This window comes from Catharus ustulatus, chromosome 1, assembly GCF_009819885.2.
Source record: "Catharus ustulatus isolate bCatUst1 chromosome 1, bCatUst1.pri.v2, whole genome shotgun sequence".
Classification (NCBI taxonomy): Eukaryota; Metazoa; Chordata; class Aves; order Passeriformes; family Turdidae; genus Catharus; species Catharus ustulatus.
Genome location: NC_046221.1, coordinates 103,249,342 through 103,272,085, shown reverse-complemented (window position 1 = coordinate 103,272,085; position 22,744 = coordinate 103,249,342). Strand labels below are relative to the sequence as shown.

The window sequence follows — 22,744 nt, the reverse complement described above, 5'->3', positions numbered from 1 at the left end:
TAGCTGTACTTCACAGAAACAGATTTTTCCATTTGTGCCTAGATATATACTGACTGTGGTATAAAGCAATAAATTTACTGGCACACAGTAAGAATTGGGGCACATCTATAACATGCAACATGTGGCAGTGCCAACCTCAGGCAGCAAAAATGCTCACAGAGCAGTGATTTCCACACAACAGCAGGGATTGGTACAGCTCCCTCTCCAGGAGGGCAACATTTCCTGCATGAGGAGATGTTATGCAAGCAGAATATATGCAACTTCTAAGTATGAAGCAACTGTGTTTGGCAATTCAGAGAGCAAACAGGAATAATGCTTCTAGGATAAGTATTATCATAGTCACCAGTCTCTTGAGACAGCTGATGAGTCTTTGTTGTGCAGGCTGTCACCTGCTGTCTCAGAAAGGGTTGGTCTTCTCCACTTAGTAGAATTGGCTGATTTTACTGAATTTCCAACTCCTAATTTCCTGTTTTCTCTCTTAGATTTTATTCTTGCTCGCGTCAGTATTTTTACTCCTGTATTCTGGAGTTGCTAGTAATGACAATCTCAACAATCTCACCCCTGTTTGCATTTTTACTCCCCTTATCTTGTGTGTCTCTAGCTTAAGTACTTTCTCACAGCTTCTTTCTCACAACTCTAGCAATTTCTCAGTGAACTTGAGCCAAGGACATGCAGCTGTGTTGCATCAAAAGCAAACAGATCATAGACAGCTTGAACCCCAAGGCCAAAAGTTACTTTAGCAGTCACTATGATCTTACTCATACAGCAGAGGACTTCTCAGCAGTTTCCTGGTTTACATGCAGCACTCTGAACTGTGAGTGCATTTTTTTCTAGAGCCAAGTTAGCTTATGCAAATCCAGTGTTTGAACTTCCCCCTAAGTTACCTAACAACTACCTAACTAGTAGCCTTCTTGGCTTTCTAACTAATCTCTCCACAAGATGTTTTGCTTCTTCACCTTGAGAGGACTTCTGCTTATTGCATTCTCCTTAGAGCTATCATCAGTAATGTTGGCATTGCCTTATGAACACAGGTCAGGCTTTACAAAGGACAAAAAGAGAGCAAGTCTGAAAAAAAAAAAAATAAAGAGATGAAAATTTATGTTTTGACATTTAAAAAATATCAGGCTTGGGCTTGCAATGTAAAATTGCACACCAATATCCTCTTCCCAGTACTAATAGCTCATATAAATTACACATTTGAGATCCCATTAACATGAATGGAAATTACAAACCTTATGAGTGGCTCAGCATTTTGCATAATCATTTGCTTAAAATCTTTTGTCATATTTTGGGTCAGTGTTCTCATCTAAATGTCTTCTAGTTTTAAATTTGTTGTTTTGAACTTAAAAGTGTTTATTTCCTCTAAAACCAAAAGTCCACAGGCTAGCCCTCTGATGCCTAATAATATCAAAGAGGAACTGCTTAAGACTGGCTGGTTAACGTAGACAGTGGAAACAAAAGGCTCTGCCTGAACAGCAAGAAATATGGTTTTTTTCTGCAAGGATCACTGAACACCGTAACTGGTTTCCCAGAAAGGTTGCTGAATCTGCATCCTTGGAGTCATTCAAAAGCCATCTGGACATGGTCCTGAGCAATCAGTTCTAGTAAACCCTGCTTGAGCATGGGGTTTGCACCAGATGGCCTCCCCGAGGTCCCTCTCAACCTCAACCATTCTGTGTAATTCTGTGATTTAATTAAGATAATGAGTTAAAATGTCTCGTTACAAGATCCATGAAAAATGCTCTGAACTTGATTCTTTTACCTAGTAGTAAGCTGCTTCTGATGTCTGCTATATTCTTTCTTCCACTCTTTGTTTTCTTTATATAAAGAGTAAACATTATGTAATCAGAATAATTTCTTTCAATTGGTGGTATCAGAAGGAGATGATCTCTCTTAAGAAGTACTGTAACACAAAAAACCCTAGAATCTTCTAAATAAGCAAAACACATTGTACATTCCTCTTTTACTTTTCTGATTGGACCATTTCTGAGGACTTTCACTACATTCAGTACAGTCAATAGGTTGTTATTTAAAGTATTGGAATGTCATCTTTCATGCTTTCACTTTCTACTGTATTAAATGTCCCACTAATAATTCTCTTAGTTCCCCAATGACGTGATGATATCAGTCCAACGAAATATCCCATTACTTTGAAAGAAAAACTGTTGACTTGAAATGCGTCTTGCTCCACTCTGCTCTGCAAATAATGGTGTTTAATTTATTACTGTAATATTATGGGAGTTCTAGGTGTTTGCTAAGATAATCTGTGCTGTTTGCTAAATCTAGGTAGAAAATGGAGATCCCTGATCCAAGAGCATCAGTTTTAGGTATAAAAGAAGAGAGAAGAAGATATTTCACTATAGTGGATTGCTTTATTGATGTAGCTGACACAGCTTCCAGGACCTGAGTCAGTCCAGTCAGTGACAATTCTTGCTACCTCTGTGCAAACCTGAAGTCTGCTGCACAGAAATGCCCCAGACAAATACTATCAATACACTTTGCTTTAAACCAAATTTATATAATACTTTTTATTTAAACCAAATATTCTCAAAATATAGTTCTAGTAAACCTGGCAAGAACATCTTTGTTAAAAAAGTTGAAAAATTCCGTTAGCCTGCATTAGAATAGAAAATTACTGTGGCACACAACAGTTTCTTTAATGGCCAGTATTGGAATTTTATTTTCAACTATTTCATATTTTTCTCATTGTATAGGCATAGTATTTCTGTGCTAAGTATATTTTGCTGAAATTCTTCTATAATTTTCTTCCAGGAGCAATTATTTTTTTGAAATCTGAAACATACATATTTTAATAATGTTTTTTGACAATTAACATAAATTGTCTTTGTTTTCTGGTCTTTATAGTGTATATTTCCCCCTCATTATATGTGCTTAATCTTCTGTTTATACTTAATACAAGTGATGTAATACTTTTTCTGTGAGGATCTTCACTAATTGTGAAGAAACTTGTGATAAATTGGGCAATAAATTGGCCTGAACCACTAACTGAATTCAAATTTCCTTCAGTTTATCCCAAAATTTTGTTTCATTTAAAGTTTTAACTCTGTACTATGGGATTTCTGTTTTTTCTTTAGCTATTATTTTTGGTGAATCTTTTGGAATATTTATGCAATGATAATATAGGCTTTTAGAAAGCTTGAGATATACCATTGACAAAGGCAGCAGAATATAACTCAAGCTATAAGAAGGAAATTCAAAGTAATTTTTATTGTGTCAGTTTCAAAACTGTACAATACTAAATTTTAAAATACTTTTTTAGAATGAATATATTTCTGGAGAAAGAAATGGAAAAGATGGAAAATGAATTATTTCTTTGGAAATGGAAATATGAAGAACTGAGACAAACCAAGCTGGAAAGCCTGAAACAGGTATGTTAGCAGTACATTGCTATCACATGGAATAAGAAAGGAAAACGTAGACTTCTGTTTTCCTTTGTTGTAACTAGGAGTAAAATTGTGAAAGTGATAAGTCGACCGTTTATCAGTTATTATTCTGTGCAGTCAGATGGGAGGGACCTGACCAGGGTGTGTGGATGCTGCTATGGCAGCACTAATGCTTAAGGAGCTGTGGGAGTGGCACTGGGATGGCTCCACAGGCTTCCAGGAAGGGACCAGCCACAGGAGGTTCTGGTGTCCCATCCCCATGTGTGGTGAGGTTGGTGGTGCTGATGTACAGCAGTGTGTGATCAGGGTCCAGCAAGGCCTGTGTTCAGAGAGAAATGATCCATGTGGGGTAAGGGGATGTTCAGGAAAGCCCTGCCACCCTTCCTGTTAGGCTGGAGCAATAGAACAGCAGAGTTGTAGAAATTGGCTGAAAAGCTGTGTTGTTCCCATCAACCTGGACAGGAAGTAAGGCAGGATCAGAGAAGTCAAAGGGGAGATTAACAGGATCTTCACAGGAACCCAGAGATGCGACAGTCTGAACCACATGGGAGAGGCAACCAGAGCTTGTGAGTTTCACAGTGAACAGAGGCCCACAGTAGGAGGGCAGGAAATGTATGTTCTCCAGCAACTGTAGGATGGCTCTTTTTCCAGATCAGCAGTTCAAAAGGTTCAAACACCCGGTAGTGAATGAGAAGAAAGCCATGACTTGTGAGGCATCAGGGCCACTATTAACACAAACCATGCATTAACATCAGGAAGAAGCAGTGAGTGGTGATAGTAGGAGGCGTGGTCCTGTGGGGGTAGAAACCTCTGTATTCCACACTCACTTTATTGAGGGTTATGTGGCTTACTGTGGGCTATGATCCAGAACATTGCAGAGAGATTGCCAGGGTTTGTCCAGTCCTTAGACTGGTACGCTACTGCTCACCCTCATGGGCACCAGGCAGGAGCATATTGGGAATGACCGCATAGCTCTGGGGTTGAGGTCAGGGGGACCCAGGTCTTGTCTCCTTGATCCTACCAGCTGGGTAAAGAAATGAGGAGAGCTTTGAACTAGGAAAGGAGAGATTACAGACCACAATAAAATGAAGAAGTGGTGGTTGGCTGGAAAGCTCAGGACACAGGCTGATAGGAGCAAGAAAGACTTCAGGAATGATAAAATAATATGAAGGGACACCCATCTCAAGTGTTGGTACAGAAATACACACATCCTAGGAGAATTAAAGCTATATGTGGTTACAGAAGTACAATATTGTTGGAACAATTCAAATACTGTGCCAAATCCATGCAACTGGAGTACTGTGAAGGACTTCCAGAAACACCAGCAAGGATGGGCTGAGGGAATGGAAGTTGCCCTCCGATCCATACGTGTCTCAGGTCTTTTGAGGTCTCCAGAAGAATGGGCGGTAATCAACTTGTGACTCTAGGATCAGAGGAGAGTCCAGTAAGGGTGTCATAGTGGTAAGAGTTTGTTACAAAATATCTAATGAGGAAACAAAAAAGGTGTTTAAAGAACTCGGTTCTCGGAGATGTAAACCCCAGTTTTCATGGGTGACTACAGCTGCTGGAAAGGTAGAATGGCTGCTGCAGTCATAGAGATTTCAGTTGGGTTTCAGGAATAAATTCTTGCTGAAGACATTCAAAGGGCCAACAAGCGATGATGAATAGCTGTTGAATATCTGCTGTTGAATAATATGAAGGAAACTATCTAGGCATGTGATGAGGAATAATTTCCTCATCTGTGGTAACTTTGAAATAGCAGTGTTAGTTGTCCTGAAAGAAGAAAGGTGAGCAGCAGAGTACAGACCCTGAACCTGAAGAGAGCAGGATATTGGCTTAGTAAGGGAACTACTGGGAAGAGTCTCATGGGAGGCAGCTCTGATAGGTAAACTAAGGAGTCAACCAAAGCTGTCAGGGCTTGGAGTACAACACAGGCTTGTTCTTATGCTCAGGAGAACTGGTAGATGTGTCAGGAGGCTGATTTAGCTCAACAGGACACTCGTGGTGGAATTCTGATGCCAGAAAGCAATGTACTTTTACAAAGATCAGCCTTGAAGGAGTAATTTAAGAACATTGACTGGTTGTGTCAGATTAGTGTTAGGAAATACATGTTCATTTCAATCTAACCAGTTCGTGACTGGAAGAATAAGAAATATTTGTGTTGCAGTTTACAGGTTTTAGTTTTCAGGACAATGGATAGAGGACCTTTTTGATCCAACAAAACTCAAAATGTGTGTCTATATAACTAAACATAGATAGTAAATTTAAAATGCACTATGAATTTAATATCTCAGATTTTGAATAATGGAAGGAATTTAATTAGTTTTTTTTCATGTCCTGAAAAGAATTGCAAGTAGTCTATTAAATCTCAAGTTCTAGTTAATAGGTAATGTATATGCAACATGGCAACAAACTAACACCTATCTTTCATATTTTAATTCCTTCAGATTTTAGTTCTTTATTTTCTGCTTGCTCATTTAGTAGGATTTTAGCTTGTTATATTTGTGCAAAACAGAGGAAGTGTAGAGCTAGTTAATAGTTTTGCTTAAGAAATGGAAGCTTTTGTGAAAGGTTTTATGCCACTGTCATCCGGAATAGAATGACAGGAAGAAAAAAAATTTCTGAGAATTCATTGGCAATAGATAGATAGGCAGATAGATAACAATATTTATGCATGTGCATGCCTACATATGCGTGTTGCTGCTTTTTTTTTGGGAACATGCTCAATCGCTTTAATTGCTAACAGGAGGTGATATTTTGAACATTCTGTTCATCTTCTGATATTTATGACATAAATCTCATTTTTAAATTACAGAAAAACACTGATCTGGATGAATCTGACTAATGTGAATGAAATTTTTTCAATCAGTGTGATTCCTGGGGTTTCTGTAAGTGGAAACTCTCTCTACTGAAAGCAAACCTTGTGTGTTGACAACATGGATGTAAATATTACTCACTATATATTACTGCTGATAAGTGGATGTTGGAACAACAGAAAAGATTTTTGACAGGGAAAAATTTGAAAATGAAATAAAGTGCAGACTTCTACTAGGCTAAGCATGGAATCTGATTCCAATATACATTTTCAATATTAAATCAGAAAGAAATTTCTAGATTAACAGCAGATCAATCATTACATCTAGATTATTTTCATGTCCTTGACTAAATTAATCTTCTATTTCCTTTGGTATGTTGCCTAACAGTCCCACTGTGAATGTGAAAAAAAGTGCTTGATTTGCAAGTGACAGTGGCTCTGCAAATGAAACCATTTTTAGGAATGGACAGCTCTTCTAGCCTTTTGGAAGTTGGAGAGATTTTGGGGAATGTTAGAAGCTTTACAGCTACCAAGACTTGTCTATTAGTGCTCCCAGTAACTAATCACTTTCTTTAATCAGTTTCATTAATGGACAAGTATTTACTCACCTTGGAATAATCTAAATATGGAAAGCCTTGGTGATCTTGCTGATCATAATTTTAAAAAATTATCCACTCACCATCAATTTGGAAGTTGTAAATAAGTTTTCTAAGTATTGAGTTGATAAAAAAAGTAGTTAAGTGACAATATATGATCATATACCATGATCAGATACCATGATATAGTAACCATGAGCATTATAGGCAGCTTTGTGTGATGCTAGCACTGATCTTGTCTTTTTTGAGGTCATAAATTAGACCATTTTAACAGATACAACAGAAAGTTGCATTTGGTGTTGTAATTGATAATTTCCTTTTTTTTGTTCTAAGAATACCATTCACCCATTAAAAGATACAAAACACTTTGTTATTTTAAAAATAAGAAAGCAATTAGTATAAAATTACACATATTATTGTATTTGTATGAGTATTCACAGAAAGGCAAAAATTGTTTGTTAGACTATTGATTGAATTAAGGGTATTGACATTAGATACACATGGGTTTAAAATAAACATTGTTGGAAAGAGTTGGAATCTTTAAGTTTTCTGAAGAACATGAGAATTTTGACATCTGCAACTTTACTTGTTGAATGTCCCCAGAAATGGGGTATCCAATTTTTTCAGATACAGTTTAGTTTACAGATAATTAACCATCAGTCTGAGAAACACAAATAGTATGCCTGAGTTTGATGAGTTAGGTCTTTGGACTCTAAAAAACAAAACAAATCCTTGATGTGTTGCTGTGATGTTTGCAAACTCAGAATTGGAGTGAGCAAGCCTGTTGAAATTATGGTTTTAGAACGATAATTTTATCTTATGAACAATAAAACATTCTTTAGTTTCATTGCAAATTTTCCTCAAAATTTTATATCTTTATAAACCTGAAAGATGTACTTTTCTGGTCATTTAAAAATTAAATAAGATGGAATATTTACAAAACAATTTTATATTATACTGGGAACAGTGGAAAAGTGCATGTACCACTATATTCCACTGGTGTGCACTGCAGACTTACAAATGCTACTATAGGCAGTGACTTCTGTGTTGTTTAAAAGAATTTTTATTTGGCTGAAGAACAGAATGTAATTTTACTCTGCACTATCTAGTGCTTTGGTAGTTAATGAGGGAAATTCCTATCCCAGTTCGTGGGATATGAGGGAAAAATTACACTAATTGGTACATAAATATTTTTGGAGCATCAGTGATAAAAAAGTATACCTAGATAAAATGGAAAACTGGCTAAATGAGCATTTTGTATCTTTGGCATTGACATTTCTGTTCTTCCTATTTTTTAATTTATTTTTTTTTTTTTTACAATTTAAAGTAACTCACCAGCTATTGATTTTGAGATAGAGCCAAAAAAAAATCCCCATCTTTACACATCTTTTAAAACAAGTCTTTTCTGTTCTCTCTCTCAGTATACAGATATTTTACACTGTATTACAATGATCTATGTATTTTTAATTAGGAACATTGCCTTCTTTAAGAGATTGTGAATGGTTCCCTACCTGTTGTTCCCAGGTGGAGGAAGCTTCACTGACGTGAGTGAAGCTTCTGTATACATCAAGTCTTCCATTATCACTGTAAACATTTAAATGCTCTTTAAAATGGAGCAGCCTATTTGGAGGCTCAAGTTGTCAACAGGTAGACCTTGTTAGAGTCTCAGCATGATTTCTACCTTCTCCAGAAATCTTTATTCTGAAATTACCTTATAGTCTGAAGGTGCCATACAGCTATTTACCCGATATTGCTTTTTTCATTCAATTAGTACGTATATGAAATAGAAAAAGTGATACTCTTGTAATCTTGCAGAAAATTTAGATATATATATAGTAAGACCATCTATTCTGTCCCATACTCTTCACCTGATTCAAAAAATGCCTTCTGATTGTCGCCTGCAGAAAGCATAATAATTATCAGACATAAATCAGTAGCCTGAATGGCTATACTGGCTACTGTGAATTTCTCTGTTTAATTTTTTAATTAAGATGCCCAGAAATGTTATGTGCTTGGCATGGCTATCATAGGAACACATTTATTACAAAAAAACAATTTTATAGTGTTTTTATACCCTAGAAAATAGGCAGTAGTCTATTTTAGTGTGCTAAAGGAGTTTCTATAAAGTTTGATACCAGAAACCTCAAGGCTGAGATTTAAAATATCATTAGGCAATTTTCTGTAAACAACATCTGAATTATTTTAGAATGCAAATGACTTCATAGAATGTAATCTTGGTGCACTTAATATTTCTGCAATAAAATCTCATTATTTTTAGACTAGGTCTAGAATTTTGAGTGTTCCTGACTGGTTTCAATGTTTCATTTGTTTGGGAGACTTGTGGAATTTTCAGACTGACTGAAACGGGATGAAAATGGTGCTACACATCTGACTCCTGGTTTGATAAAAGTACAGTAATTTCAGAATAACAAGCTGTACCGTTTTGACTAAAATTTTGCTCCTACCCCGGAAATGCGGCTTACACTCAGGAGCGGCTAGTATGTGAATAATTTTCTGACATTTCCAACCCCGGAATTGCAAACCAAGGTGCCCAGTCGAGCACCTGCCAGTAAAACCCGGCTTTACCCAATTGTTACACACTGGTTACTCTGTTGCACCATGGGTGGACCCGGGCTCCATGCTGGCAGCATAGGCGAGGGGAGGTGGGGGAACTCTCTCCTTCAGGCAACGCAGCCTGGGGGAGAGGCAGGGAAGCTCCCTCCTGCTGGCCCCGTGGCTCGGGGGGAGGTGAGGGGCTCCCTCCTACTGGCCTCACTGCCGCCGTGGGTGCCAGCGGGCTCCATCCCCGCCTCCTACCCCCCTGCCACCACAGTGCAGCGCCAGGCCAGGGCGAGAGAGCCTGGCAGCAGCGGCGGCCAGCCCCGAGCCGCCCCGCCGAGCGGCAGCGCCGAGCTGGGCCATCTGGCCCCATCGGTAGCCCCGAACCTTCACGGCTCGAGCTGAGCCAGTAAACCCCCCCGATCCCGTGATTCTGTTACTATTTGGCAACTTTGTTGCACGCGGGTCCTCGCTGCGAACGACAGAGCGGCTTATAATTGGGTACAGGTTATTTATGGACAAAGAACGAAATGTTTGCCAGCACCCGGAGATGTGGCTTATAGTCAGTGCGGCTTGTAACCGTGAAATTACTGTAATTTAAATATTACTTTTAATATATACATTTTTTTCTTGTGTAAATTACGTGACAGGAACTGACAGGTAGTTAGACAGTAAGGAAAGAATTCTGTATTGCTGCTTTAGCAGCAATTCTTGCAAAGAGTTAACTAATCTTTCCACTGTTTTCATAAATCAGGCCCCTGTTCATATTTAGTTTTATCTCTGGAAATTACGTACTTAATGATCTTAGTGTCCAGCATAAAGTATAATTTGTCATACTGCATAAAATTAAGGTTCCGTTTGATGTTTGTTTTCCCACAAATCTAATTTGGAAAGTGCAGGATAATTCTACAGTTTCATTGACTCTTTTGCTCATACAGGTTTCTGACAAGATATTGAAACTCCATTGAGTCTTACTTGTCAATATTTTCTCTGTCTTCATTGCACATTTTGCATTCAAAACACCAAGCAAGACCAGGATTACTTTTTGTTTCTTTTTTATTTAAAGACAACTAAGAAATGAAAAATTATTTCTGTGAGAAAGCATGTTCAGAAAAAACATGTGTGTGCATACTGGAACGTATTTCTGTGCACAGATTTTCTGTGAAAGGAAAAACCATTAAAAAATGGTCCCATTTGAAGAGGTTTGTTTAGCCACTGGGAGAAAGTATAACTGGTGATGAAATGAAGAAGAGGACAGAGGAATGTGCAAATGCACACATTTATAGATATGTGTGTTTGTATGTGTTTGTGTACATGAAGCGATCATGGTCCTAGGGATTAGTCGAGGTACTCCTTCCCAGAGCAGCAGGGATGGATCTAAATTATCATCTAGGTTCCTTCTAATTCAGATCATTCTATGATTCTATGATTGCATCTTTAATGAAAAGGATTTTTTCTAGTTTAGATTGAAAGGCCCAAAATTATGACAAAGCTGCTTCTTAATAATGTATTAGTGTGGTCAGTTGACCATATGACTCTCTATATCAGAAATTAATTCTTTGCAGTGTATAGTTTAAAAAAAAACCCAAACAAACCAAAAGGTTTTTTAATATATATTTTTTTAATATATGTTTAACAATCCTGAGTTTACCTTTTGGTATTATATTTTAGCATTCATTTAGTTGTTAAATATTTCTTCTAGTGTGCTTACTTGTTATTCATCCACATAAAATCAACTTGTGCTGAAACTACTTGAAAAAAGTAACAAACCACTGCAGAATTAAATGTAACAACAGGTAGAAAGTTGAAAATTGATGACATTAAAGGCACTGAATTAAAGATGCAAGCATTTTGCTCTTAGTGATTCACTTCTTTTTTTCTATCCTTACCTAGATAAGGATAGCAATGTGTCACTTAATAACTAACAATCTAATTTGAGAGGAGGCTTGATTGGAAAAACAGCCTTAAATAATTTTATTCCATTGTTTTTGAAACAAAACTTTCCATGCTGACATTGGTGAAATACTGCACATTTCTTCAAGTAACAGCTTGAGGGATATCTTAAAATCAATGAGAAATCTGCTGATGTCAATGAACTTTGGATCAGTTCCTAAGCTATGTAGTAGCAGGTGGTCAGGAATTGTAACAGAAGATTCTTCAGAGACACTTATTACTTCAGAGTACCAGTGTGATGTTCTATTGTGGGTGAGGCTCAGATAAAACAGAAGACATGCCATGTAAACTGTAAGTAGTAGAACCATTGCTACAAGGACTTGCCACCAGACCACTACTCTACAGAAATTATTTTATGTAATTGCTTATCAAGTGACTAAAGCTGTATGTTTCAGGTTCTTACTCTGTAAGGAGAGCTATGTGAAGAAATTTCCTATGCTATCTTTACCTAAACTCTAAGCAGCACAGCACTTTTAAATTTCTTTGAACAGACTCATCTCCTCTATTTCTTGAATTCTTTGAACTTACAGTTCAGAAAACAAGCTTGAATACTGGTTTAATCTTTCTCTTTTAGCACAGATAGTTAATGCTTAAGGATAAAGCTCACTACATCAGAACATGACAGCTTTTGGAATTTGGTATATTATAGTGCAATTTATCTGCACTGTAAGTAACATTGGTATAATAGTCCAGTACTCATCAAGGAACCTTTATGCCATTTTGATTTTCCTGAATACTTCACATTATGTCAAATCAGACTTTAATTTTAATTAAATATGTTGGTATGGATGCTTTTCCAACAGGAAAGTAATGATTACAAATATCTAGTATGGCTTCACACTATTTATTGTTCTAGTAATATGACATGTATTTATTTGTAAGACTTACAGTTACAGAAAACATCCTATTCCCAGCATCCCTTGACCATTAATCTGAAAAGTCAACAGTCCTCATCTGTGAGATAAGTGAACTTGTGTAGTCCCTAAGTTAAATGGAGAGGCTTTGACTGTTGCTGTCATTTTGATATATTTTGTTATGATTCATTAGCAGTTGCATTAAAAAATTTACTGTAAGCTAAATTTAGTTATTATTTTATTTTCCAATCTATCAATTAGCATTCCTATTATAGCCTTAATATTATTATTTTAATAATTTTGTTTTAAAAATTAAAATTGGGAAAAACAGTGTCATGATCTGCAACGTGTAATACCCAGTTTAGGAAATTTATGAAACAGAGGAAAATTTGAATTTGTTTTGAGTGTTTCCTAATCATGCTGACTATTACTGAATTTTCTGTTTCCTTACAGTTCTTTGTTTATCAATAAGTTTTTCTCAATTCAACAATATTGAGGATGGAAAGTTGGCTAAGAAATTCGTTGTGAGCAAAAGAATTATTGACTTTCTGTACAGCCAATAAGACTTCAAAAACAGACAAACAAATAAATATATTACTATTGCACTATTTACTCTTTTTTTTTCCAGACTATTTTCTGCATGTCTGCATTCATCTTTTTATGAAAAATCCTTGTATTTTTTGAGGAAGAGTTATCGTCTTCCTTTTACAGTACATATTAGAATGGCTTATGACATATTCTAGTTCCTAAATTAATTACTAATAATAACTACCTAAACACACAGCAGTAGATTACTATTTGAAGTGACAGGAGGCAAGCTTTTATAGTCTGGACTGAAATTAAATTCATAGGCTGTTTATTTGTAAAAATACCCAGTTTAAAAATTATCTTCTGTAAATTATATATAATTTTTTTATTGCTCTGAAAGTTAAGAATGAAAATTCAATTGGTCTGGTCATTTATTTCCATAGAATAGAAGCTCATTTTTGCTTCCACTGAAGTCTGTACGTTTATTTCTACTCACAGGCATATAAATCTATTTTTCATCTTGCTATTAAAAAGGAATTTTGAATTAGTCAGTCTTGGGTCTCCTAGGGCTTAGTCTGTATTCCTTATTTCAGGAAGAAGCTTGTATTAGGTTTGAGTAGGAAAAAGAAAACAAAATCCACATACATACATGGTCTCCTCCCTCTGATAAAGACAGTAGTAACAGAAGTAAACTAAGTAAATGGAGATCATAAAATCTCCTAAACTGAGAAACTTCAGTCTTGCAACAATATTTGGATGGAACAGGAATTAAGCAGATTTTAATAAGAAGTTTCAGGTGTCATTAAACAACAACAAGAAAAAGATTCTCAGCAGGGGCCTATTTTCTACATTCTTTGGAAATATAAACCAGAATGTCTTGAATTGAACATTCCAGCACACACTCAGGAGTCCTCCTCCCTCCTTTCCCTCTCATGAAGCTAAGATGTCAGTGTGGAAGATTAAGGGGTAAAGGTTCCTGCTTTGCTTCATATTTTTTTGCTTAAGAATGCCCAAAATCATCTGATCTTTGAAATTTCAAATTAGGAAAAATATTTACTGTAATCCTATGCCTAAAACAATCTTTGCCATTTACTCTAGGATTTTTTACACAGTTTGTTTATTCTATTGCCGCTGTCACCCCTGTGATGTTCTATCATAATCCAATCAACTACAAGAAAAACATGCTACTCTTTGTAAAGTAAACAAATCAAACCCTTCATTGTAAATGTCAAGAGCTCAAATTTAACCTTGTTTGTTAGTGAAACATAGGTATTAAAGTGTGATTTTTTTTTTTTTGTACTTTAATTTTTTTTAATTGACTTGAGCTACAGTTATTAGATCGTTGGTTATTAGTTAATATCGGAATTTTTGCTTTTTTATTCCCTGGATTAAAAATTTGACCTCTCCATGCATAGCAGCAAAAGGAAATAGTAATTTGTTAGTACATTGGAATTCTCATTCTACATGAGTGATGGCTTGTCAGGCTTTGAGAGTTTTGGTTGGCATGTGTCCCTTATAAATTTCAAGCAGTATTCTCCAAGGGATTAGTTGAAATGTGAATTATTTCCTTGAATGAGATCAGAGAACATTTTAAATTCACCTAAACTACTGCATAATATTTGTGGAGATTAATTTTTTTAGAACTCTATACTATGTTCATCATTAGTCAAAAAAGGAAAAGTAGTTTGATAATTTAGTCATGTTAGTCCCACCTCAGATATCATTTTGATTTAGGAATATAGAAAACAGCATCATGTACACGACATTTTTATGTAAGGTCATCTAAGCACCAATATTTTGCTAAACACAACAACAAGAAGATAATTTGAAGAACCAGCAGTAAAAGGTGTGCTCAGAAAGATGCTCAGTGCTTTCAAATGACTTTCTATTCAGTCTCTGTTTCTAATTATGGGAAGTACAGAAACCACTTGAGTCTGACTGGTTTTGTCATTATTTAAAAAAACAGCCTTCAAGTCAAAGGCTAATTAAAGGATGCCTAATATTAAAATTAGGAGTAAATAGTTACTTGAATTAGTTGGAACCAATGCTTCAACTTTTCTCTGCAATCAGGAATTACTCTGAGAACCACTCTCTTCAGATGCACAGGAAAGAATGGAAAGTATTTGACTTACGGGCAATTTCCAGAAACTGGGAAAACTTTTGGAAGTGATTGGCGTGAAGTAGGCTGGAAAGGAACCCAAATAGAGAGCTGATATTGGATAGTCTGAAAGACCATAGTGAAATGGGACATTTAGTAAATTTGTAGTCAAATGACTGAAGTAAGCTAATGAAGCATATTTTCGGTGCAGCTGAGTGAGATACATTTGATGTAGATTTTGGTATATTTCATACCATAAGTGTTACTTTTGAAATGCAGCAAGCCTTAGAAGTAGGAGGGGAACACCAGCTAAAATGAGAAATACAGAGCAGGAGAAGTGAGTGATGCTGACAGACATTATGGAGGTGAGGTTCTTCGCCCTGGAGACAGAAATTTGTCCTCAGATTGAGCAAAAGAGAAAGCTTAGAGGTGCTGTTGGAGTGGGACGAGAATAGGGGTGGTCCAGGGAAGGTTAGGACAGCCAAGTGGTCTGTACTGTGATGGCCTTTGTGGTGTGAGCCAGAGGTGAAGGTCTTAGTTCCAGACAGAGATGAAAAATATAGTCCTTCTACTGTTGCCCATATTATAATATAGGCATAAGGTCTGCATGAAATTATCTATGGCTTGGCTATAGATAAATTAAGAGAATATGAGTATTTGTTTCTAAACCACAGTAATGGTTTTAAAGGAAGAATTACTTGATGGACAATTTATTATTGGTAATTTAATTGTATATTTTTTTCCAGTGAGTAAATAGCTCTCACCTTCTGCATTCATCTTATGAGGGAAGAGAGGAGAATTTCAGGGAAATTCTAGAAAATTCCCAGTATCTTGATAGCTAGGATATTTGTAACTGAGAGATAACCTTAAACTAGCTGTAGGGGGGAAAAAATGGCCGCTAGTTATTATGGTAAATTTTTAATTTTTTCAAAATATAGAAGGGGCAGATTACAGATTTCATATATTTTTTTTCTAATTTAGAAATCTAGGTTTTCATTTTTCCTGTGGGGGCATTTATTCTGTCTAAGATGCTGCAAACAAGATTCTGGTGGTGAAGAGGCAGTTACTTACATGGTTCCTTATGTAGCAGCAGCAGATACCCACAAGTATCTCAGAGGGTTCCCATGAGTTCCTTAATGATCTCTGAGAGGATGCCTGGAAAGTCAGGAAGAGACTTAAACCAGAACACTTTCAATTTCAGCCTGGAGAATGTACTCACAGGGATTTTTTTCTAGGCTATTTGGAAATTCAATCAATATCAATATAATTGAAAAAACTGAGGAATGGTTCTTACCCAAATATTTTATTTTGAGGTATGCAAATGCATGACCTGCTACCTTTTGGACAATATGAGGGCTCTCCAAGTGGCAAAATATTGATATATTTATATTAGCAAATATGAGACAAAGCTGCATCAAGAATAAACGCTCATATGAGGCTGATACTCTGTTTTAATTTGAAAGGTAGGTGAACGTGTTGATGCTTAGTTTTTATTATTTTTACTGTCTGCACTAATTAAATTTGCATATAGAATATACATTATTTCTCATAATTATCAAGTGTACATTTTGCAGTGAAAAATGAAGGAATCTTTATTTTCTGTGTTTCAGCTGAAACACACTATACTCATTAAAAAAACCCAAAAAACAAACAGATATTTGTATGGACTAGGAATGTACGAGGTTTGTATTTTGTGAGCTACAACCTGTTGTATTCAATTCTGGAAGATAATAAAGTACATGGTTCATCTTTCATGTGCATTAGTGATTTGGCCGATCAGGACATGGATATGCCTGGCTATAAAAATGAAAACAGAATTTTTGTATTTGTTTTAAACAATGGGTGAAAGTCCCTTAGTTTCCAAGAGAGCCTACAAATGGTTTAACATTTGGCTTATCTATCAGTAGAACACTGAGAGTGGTAGAACAGAACAACATGTATCAGAAAAAAATAATCACACTCTTATTTGTTTTTAAATATTCATGCCAACATTCATGCTTTTCTGGCAAGACTACAAGAATGTCAATTTGACAAAATTTTCTTTATCCTTGCATCTTATGGCTATTATATACTTTATTTATAACATGTTTTTTTATATCTTCATTATAACAGTCTTTTCTAGTTTTAACTTTTTTTCTATAGAATTTTCAAAATTGTTTATGATGCATTAAAATGTTGACTAAATAAACAACACTGTACAGTTTGGTAGACACTGGTAGTTTGGACATTCCTCTAGTCTCAGTCTTGTTATGAATTGGGATTGCAATGAAGAAGGTTAACATACCCTGCTTGATCAGGGACATCACCCCAGATGGCCCACTGTGGTTTTTCCTACCTTATCCAATCTGTAGTACTGCAGGAATCTTCCAGTATTTGTTTAGTCATCTTCTTCAGTTTTTCCACATGAAAAATGTAAGTATCTCTTGTTTAAAACAAGATCAAACATGAAAACCCTTTGTAATTTTAAAGTAGAAATGAGTGCATGATGTGTTGATATTCTCTTTACTGATCTCAAATCTTTAGATAGGTAAAGGTAGTTCTTCAGAAGTATTCAATTATTTACAAATAATTGGTGAAAGTAGAATTTTGGATAGGCATTATGCATAATTTTCTCTGGTAGACATTGATAGAAAATGTGTTTTCCTTGAATGAAGAGTAGATTCTCCTCAACAGGAGGTGTTAATTTTAATGTAATGTATAGTCCATATGAAATTAAACTCACAAGCAACATCAGAAGCAGTGCCAGATTCAGATGGAAAGATCTGTAAGATCAAAGGTAATTTTCTCCACCTGTGTTCCTATTTTTGAACTTATTTATGCCTCTCTGCATGTATTATTTGAGATTGTTTTAAAGTTTCATGCTTAAAGCTTTTTATATATCTATGGGCAACTTATATTCCTGCATAAATCAATTCTCTTGAATTAACCATACACACAGAAGAGTTTTATCTGTATGCAGACAAGAGGAAAGGAAAAAAAGTGCTGGGAAATCAGCAACTTTCCATGTAATGTCAGCATAGTGCAATGATATCAGCATGCAGCAGACTTAAGCATTTGAGTAGAACCAGGAGGAAGAAATATTTGATTACTAAATATGCTGGTGCTAGGCATTGTTATGAATATAAGCATTCATTAAAAAGTTCAATTTCTTGCAGAGCTTGGTGTCTCAAGATATTGTCAGGCACAATAATATTTATCAAGCTTTCAGTATAGTTGTTGATGGACTAAATGGTGTTCTTGGCAGACACATAAGAAGAAAATAAGAAAAAACAAAGTAAATTTTTTTACTGTATTGAAGCATTTGTCAAATAAAAAGCTAGCCAACATTTGTCTTCCCTTTCCTGTGGAAGAAGTGGTATGGATTCTGGTAGTCTTTGATTACACTTTTTAGTTGAACAAAGAAAAGAATTCTAGAAAGTGTCAGACATATTGGAAATAATAATTACAAAACTGTCCAGTGTCACATGTATTAAGTAATAATTTTGCTTGCCAGCAAGAATCACACGTGCATTCAGCAGTGCAGATCTTGGAAGCAGGAAAGTTGATGAGTTTTTTAAAGACCTTAGGAGCTTTGGCAGTTTTCCTCATGTTCTTACAGACTTTTAGCAATAGAAGTCTCAAAAAAAATTTTTTTAAAACCCAAAAAACAGACTCACTCCCCTATACCCCAACAAAATAGGGGTTACCTTGCAAGTAACAAAGATTCTTGGAATTGTTTTCCATCCAGTTGCACATGATTGTCTTGCTGTGTGAAACCCATCTTCCTCTTACTCCTTTCTCAAAGGGAGGTGAGCAATGGAGTGGAACCATTGTCATTTTCCAAGTTCTGTAGACACAGCGGAACCAAAACTGGATGTGATTTAAGAAAAACAAATTCACCAATGTAACTATTTTCTTCTCTTGTGTATCTCTTTGAAGATTCTTCTGGCACTATGAGTTTTTTCCTGATCCTACAACACAGAATTGTTTTCCCAATTGTGCTGAGACTATCTTTAAGCATTTGATACCATTACTTTTAGACCACTGATAAAATATCCTCAGACCCAGTACAATGTTTCATGATTAATTCAATGAAGGAATGTGATGTTTTTGCTTGATGTTTGTTTGATCTTCAGGCAGAGCTTGGTTTCAGTTCATTTGATCCAATCTACCTAGGTACCACATTTAAAGAAGCTGCATGTTTGCTGTTCCTTCTAGCAACTGTGAAAGGGCAGATTCTCTGTTCTTGCATTTCTTATCAATGTGCAATAATTTGGAAGATGGTTGGTGAAACTGCACAGTTGTTGAGTTCTTGCCTCTGGCTTTGAAAAGACTATTGGATATGACATTTTTTGAGAGACAGTATTCCTGTCTGAATTACAGAAAAGGAAAATTTGCTTCTTGTACTGAGTTTTCTGAGTAACAGTGGGGAAGAAATCTGTACAAATCAAATTCATCTGTGACTCTATGAAGATTTATGGTTATTTCAAAAGGTTTTCTTTATTTAGAAGATTGTCATGGTCCTTAATTCATAATCAACCTGTGGCTTAGTAAATTTTCAGTTTACTATACCTCTTGCTTAAATTCTGTAGAAAAATTTGTAGCATAGATGAATGAAAATTACCTCCATCCACAACACAGTGAGGATATCAAGAACCCTGAAAATATGTGTTCATTTATCTTGCTTTGGAACATGAAAAAAGCCCTGCATTGTCATTTTAAGGACAAAAAAATAATATAGATTTTAAATTTTCATTTTTGATGTGCACAAATGGAAGCAGATATTTTACATTTGTATTTGAGTGAGGCTGTCTGAGGTCACTAGTTTAAACAGGAATTCTTGCATCTCTGGGTTGCAAGTCTGTAGGCCTCATTTGGCTTGCCTGTAGATTCCAAATATAAAGACAGATAGCATCAGAAGATAATGATTTTCTGTGGTTGCATAAGATTCAGATAGGAAATAAAATAAAATAAATAAATAAAACTCTTCTATTCTCATCAAATTAGCTTTTATTTGAGATATGTAGATACTCTTTCACAGAACATGCTTTTGGCAAAGAAAAAGCCAGTTTTGTAGAAGAAAAATTTTACAGGGAGAATTTCTGGTTGGATTGGTGGGATTTTATTCTGACATCATTGTCAAGTCAGATCAGATCAAAACTAACGCTTCTGTTCTGTCCAACCCTATTTTAAATAGTTATTTTAAAAATTTGAAGATCATCATTTTCCACATATGCTTTCCTACCTTTTCCAAGTTTTATAGGAAGCTAACAAATCTTTGCACTAAAAAAAAAAAAAAAAAAAAAAAAAAAAAAAAAAAAAAAAAAAAAAAAGGTGCGTGAAATTTCTTCTGTTTTCTGTCTGAAATCAGGTTGACTGCTACATTTTATCCTCATCATCTTTATTTTTGTGTTCATTGCACCTTAATTGTTGCCCTTCATTCTACTCTATCTATTCTTGACTAAGGGGAAGGAGATAAATCTTGTTTCAATAAAACTTTTGGAACCTCAACCACGGTTATATTGCCTTAAACTGAACAAGAGCAATAAGATTTTTCTGCTAATGAACTGTACGAGGTGGAGTTCCTTTTACTATGTCTGTTTTTTTCAGGGTTCTGCCTTTCATGTTAGTCATAAAATGGTGTAAGTTAGCTCTAAGATGCAATTATCCAGTTTCAAAAGGTCAATACACTGTACTTCATTTCCACCATTCACCTTTGCAATTACCCACTTCATTGACACTACCTTGACCTCATTCTATCCTTCCACCATTATTCTTGTCTTCCTATTAAAAAGTGAAATTCACTGCAAGTCTGCACGTATATTTTATGGAGAAAAAATATTCATATTTTAAGGGAAAATTAAAGATTTCAAGGTTTTTTCATGTGTTGCAAATTTTTTCTTAAGCTTTCACTTTTCTTTATAAATCAGAATGTGGAGTTCTGCACAAGAGCATCAATAGAATGGAATATCCCTGTGGCTGCTTTGGGGTAGCTGTACACTCCCAGATTCTTTTTCAGCCTGAGCCTCCTTACTCCCCGGGCAGTACGAGAAGCTGAAACTGCCCGGACTTATTGTAAGCACTGCTCAGTAATAGTGAAAACTTCCCTCTGTGATCAACATTATTCTCATACTAAATTCAGAACATAGCACTGTGCCAGCTACTAGGAAGAAAATGAACTCCTATCCCAGCTGAAATCAGGACTGTTAAATATGTAAATTGATCATAATTGCATCTTGGGTGCAATTAATTGAAATTTTACAGACAGAGGTAAATAAATTTATCTTTGACATCAGATCTTCATGTGATAGTCACCTTCTGCTTAATTTCTGGACTGAAATTCAACCTTGGATGGTTTTCTGATTTCTCTCTATTTTATGTCTGACAAAAATGAATTTGTATTGATTAGTGTCACCACTGTAGAAAGGTGAACTTTCAGGCTTAGAAATTCAGTGGTGCATTTTACCAGGTGCTTTGCAAGAAGACAGAGTTTCTCATGTTCTGGATCTTTCATGGGTACTTTTAATAATAATCATGCCTGCATATTTAGGAAAAAAATATGGAGCTTGTGATTGTAGTCCAGTAGACAGTATTCAAGCAACTTCCATAACTTTGGTGAGGAAGAAATAATATTTGCTGCAAAATAGCGGAATGTGATTCCTTAATTTCCAACTACTATACAGAAATTCAGTAGATAGATTTTAAAGACCCCATTAGGAACATGTGAGCATCAAACATTCACTTGTGCATTGGAATTAGCAACTTGTAGTCTATCACTCTGAACTCACTCTATTAGTTTGATGACTTGTGCCCAAAACTGCAGACAGTGCTTGAGGTGAGGCCACACCAATATGGAGCAGAGTGGAATAATAACTTTTATAGTCATCTGAAAATCTGAATGACCCTCTTTATTTCATTACTAATTGTTTTTATTTACTCAGAAATAAGGTGGGAACAGAGCAGTTTGCAATTTGATTCAGCTAGAGAATGTCGTTGCTGCTATTCACAGGATCAGACAACTTGTTCTCTTTGCTCTACATTCAGTACCTTTTCATTATTTGCCAGAAATTGATTTTAGAATAAAAATAACTAATAGAACTGGAAAAATACACTTCTATGGTTCTTTCTTAAGCCTTGGCACAGATATCCTGTTTCTTCAATGAAGAAGTGTCTCACAATGTTTTCAGTCTCCATTTGTATCAAACCATAAATTTTAGTTTCACAGAACAGAAAGTTGTAAAAAGTTGTTAAAATGATGACCTTTTTTTTAATATATTAGCAATTATCCTCTTTTTTTCACCTCAAAAAAGAAACTTTTAAAAAATATAAGAACCTGGAACCTTTTAATGTCTTTAATCTCCTGTTAAGAACCAGTTAATAATAACTTGTTAACATTAAGTACTTTCCATTAGTACCTGATAAGTATCTGGTTTATGTTATAAACATAAGTTCACTTTATCATTTTTTCATTTGAAGTTTGAGAAGCATTTAATGCAACCTTGACAAAAACCTCTATGTCATTATCTCTGAAGAATAAATCAGATCTTTGATAATTATATGACTTAGCAATATGTCTCTTTGTTTAATTTAATTCACCCTATATGTGGATTTGATGAACAAATTCATAAAGTTATCCTAAAATAAGGTTACAACGTTGGCCATAAAAGATAATATTTCCCTTTAGACTATTAATTGTGACCACAAGAAAAAGATTAGCATGAAAACTTAATAATCTTTCCACTGGTTATAAAGATAACTATATTTAGTACTGAAGATACACTTTTGAACTTCTTCAGTTTAATGAATATTGATTACAATCCTTCTAAAATGTAAACAGAATAAAAACATTCTGATATTTTTCTTTTAGAGAATAAGAAGTGGGCTTTGACATTGTCAAGCCAAAATCAGTCTCAATGTTCTTTAAAACATTTTGTTATTTTTTTAAATACTATTTTTTC

General features: G+C 35.3%; 1 protein-coding gene across 1 annotated transcript in view; it reads left to right on the top strand.

Moving 5' to 3' along the window:
* The window catches only part of CCDC102B (coiled-coil domain containing 102B), a 141,291-nt gene that overhangs the window by 20,250 nt on the left and 98,297 nt on the right, over nt 1–22,744 (top strand). Inside the window, exon 4 of the mRNA XM_033069978.1 lies at nt 3,281–3,389. Coding sequence (XP_032925869.1) covers nt 3,281–3,389 — 109 coding nt within the window. The remainder of the gene's footprint in view (nt 1–3,280; nt 3,390–22,744) is intronic.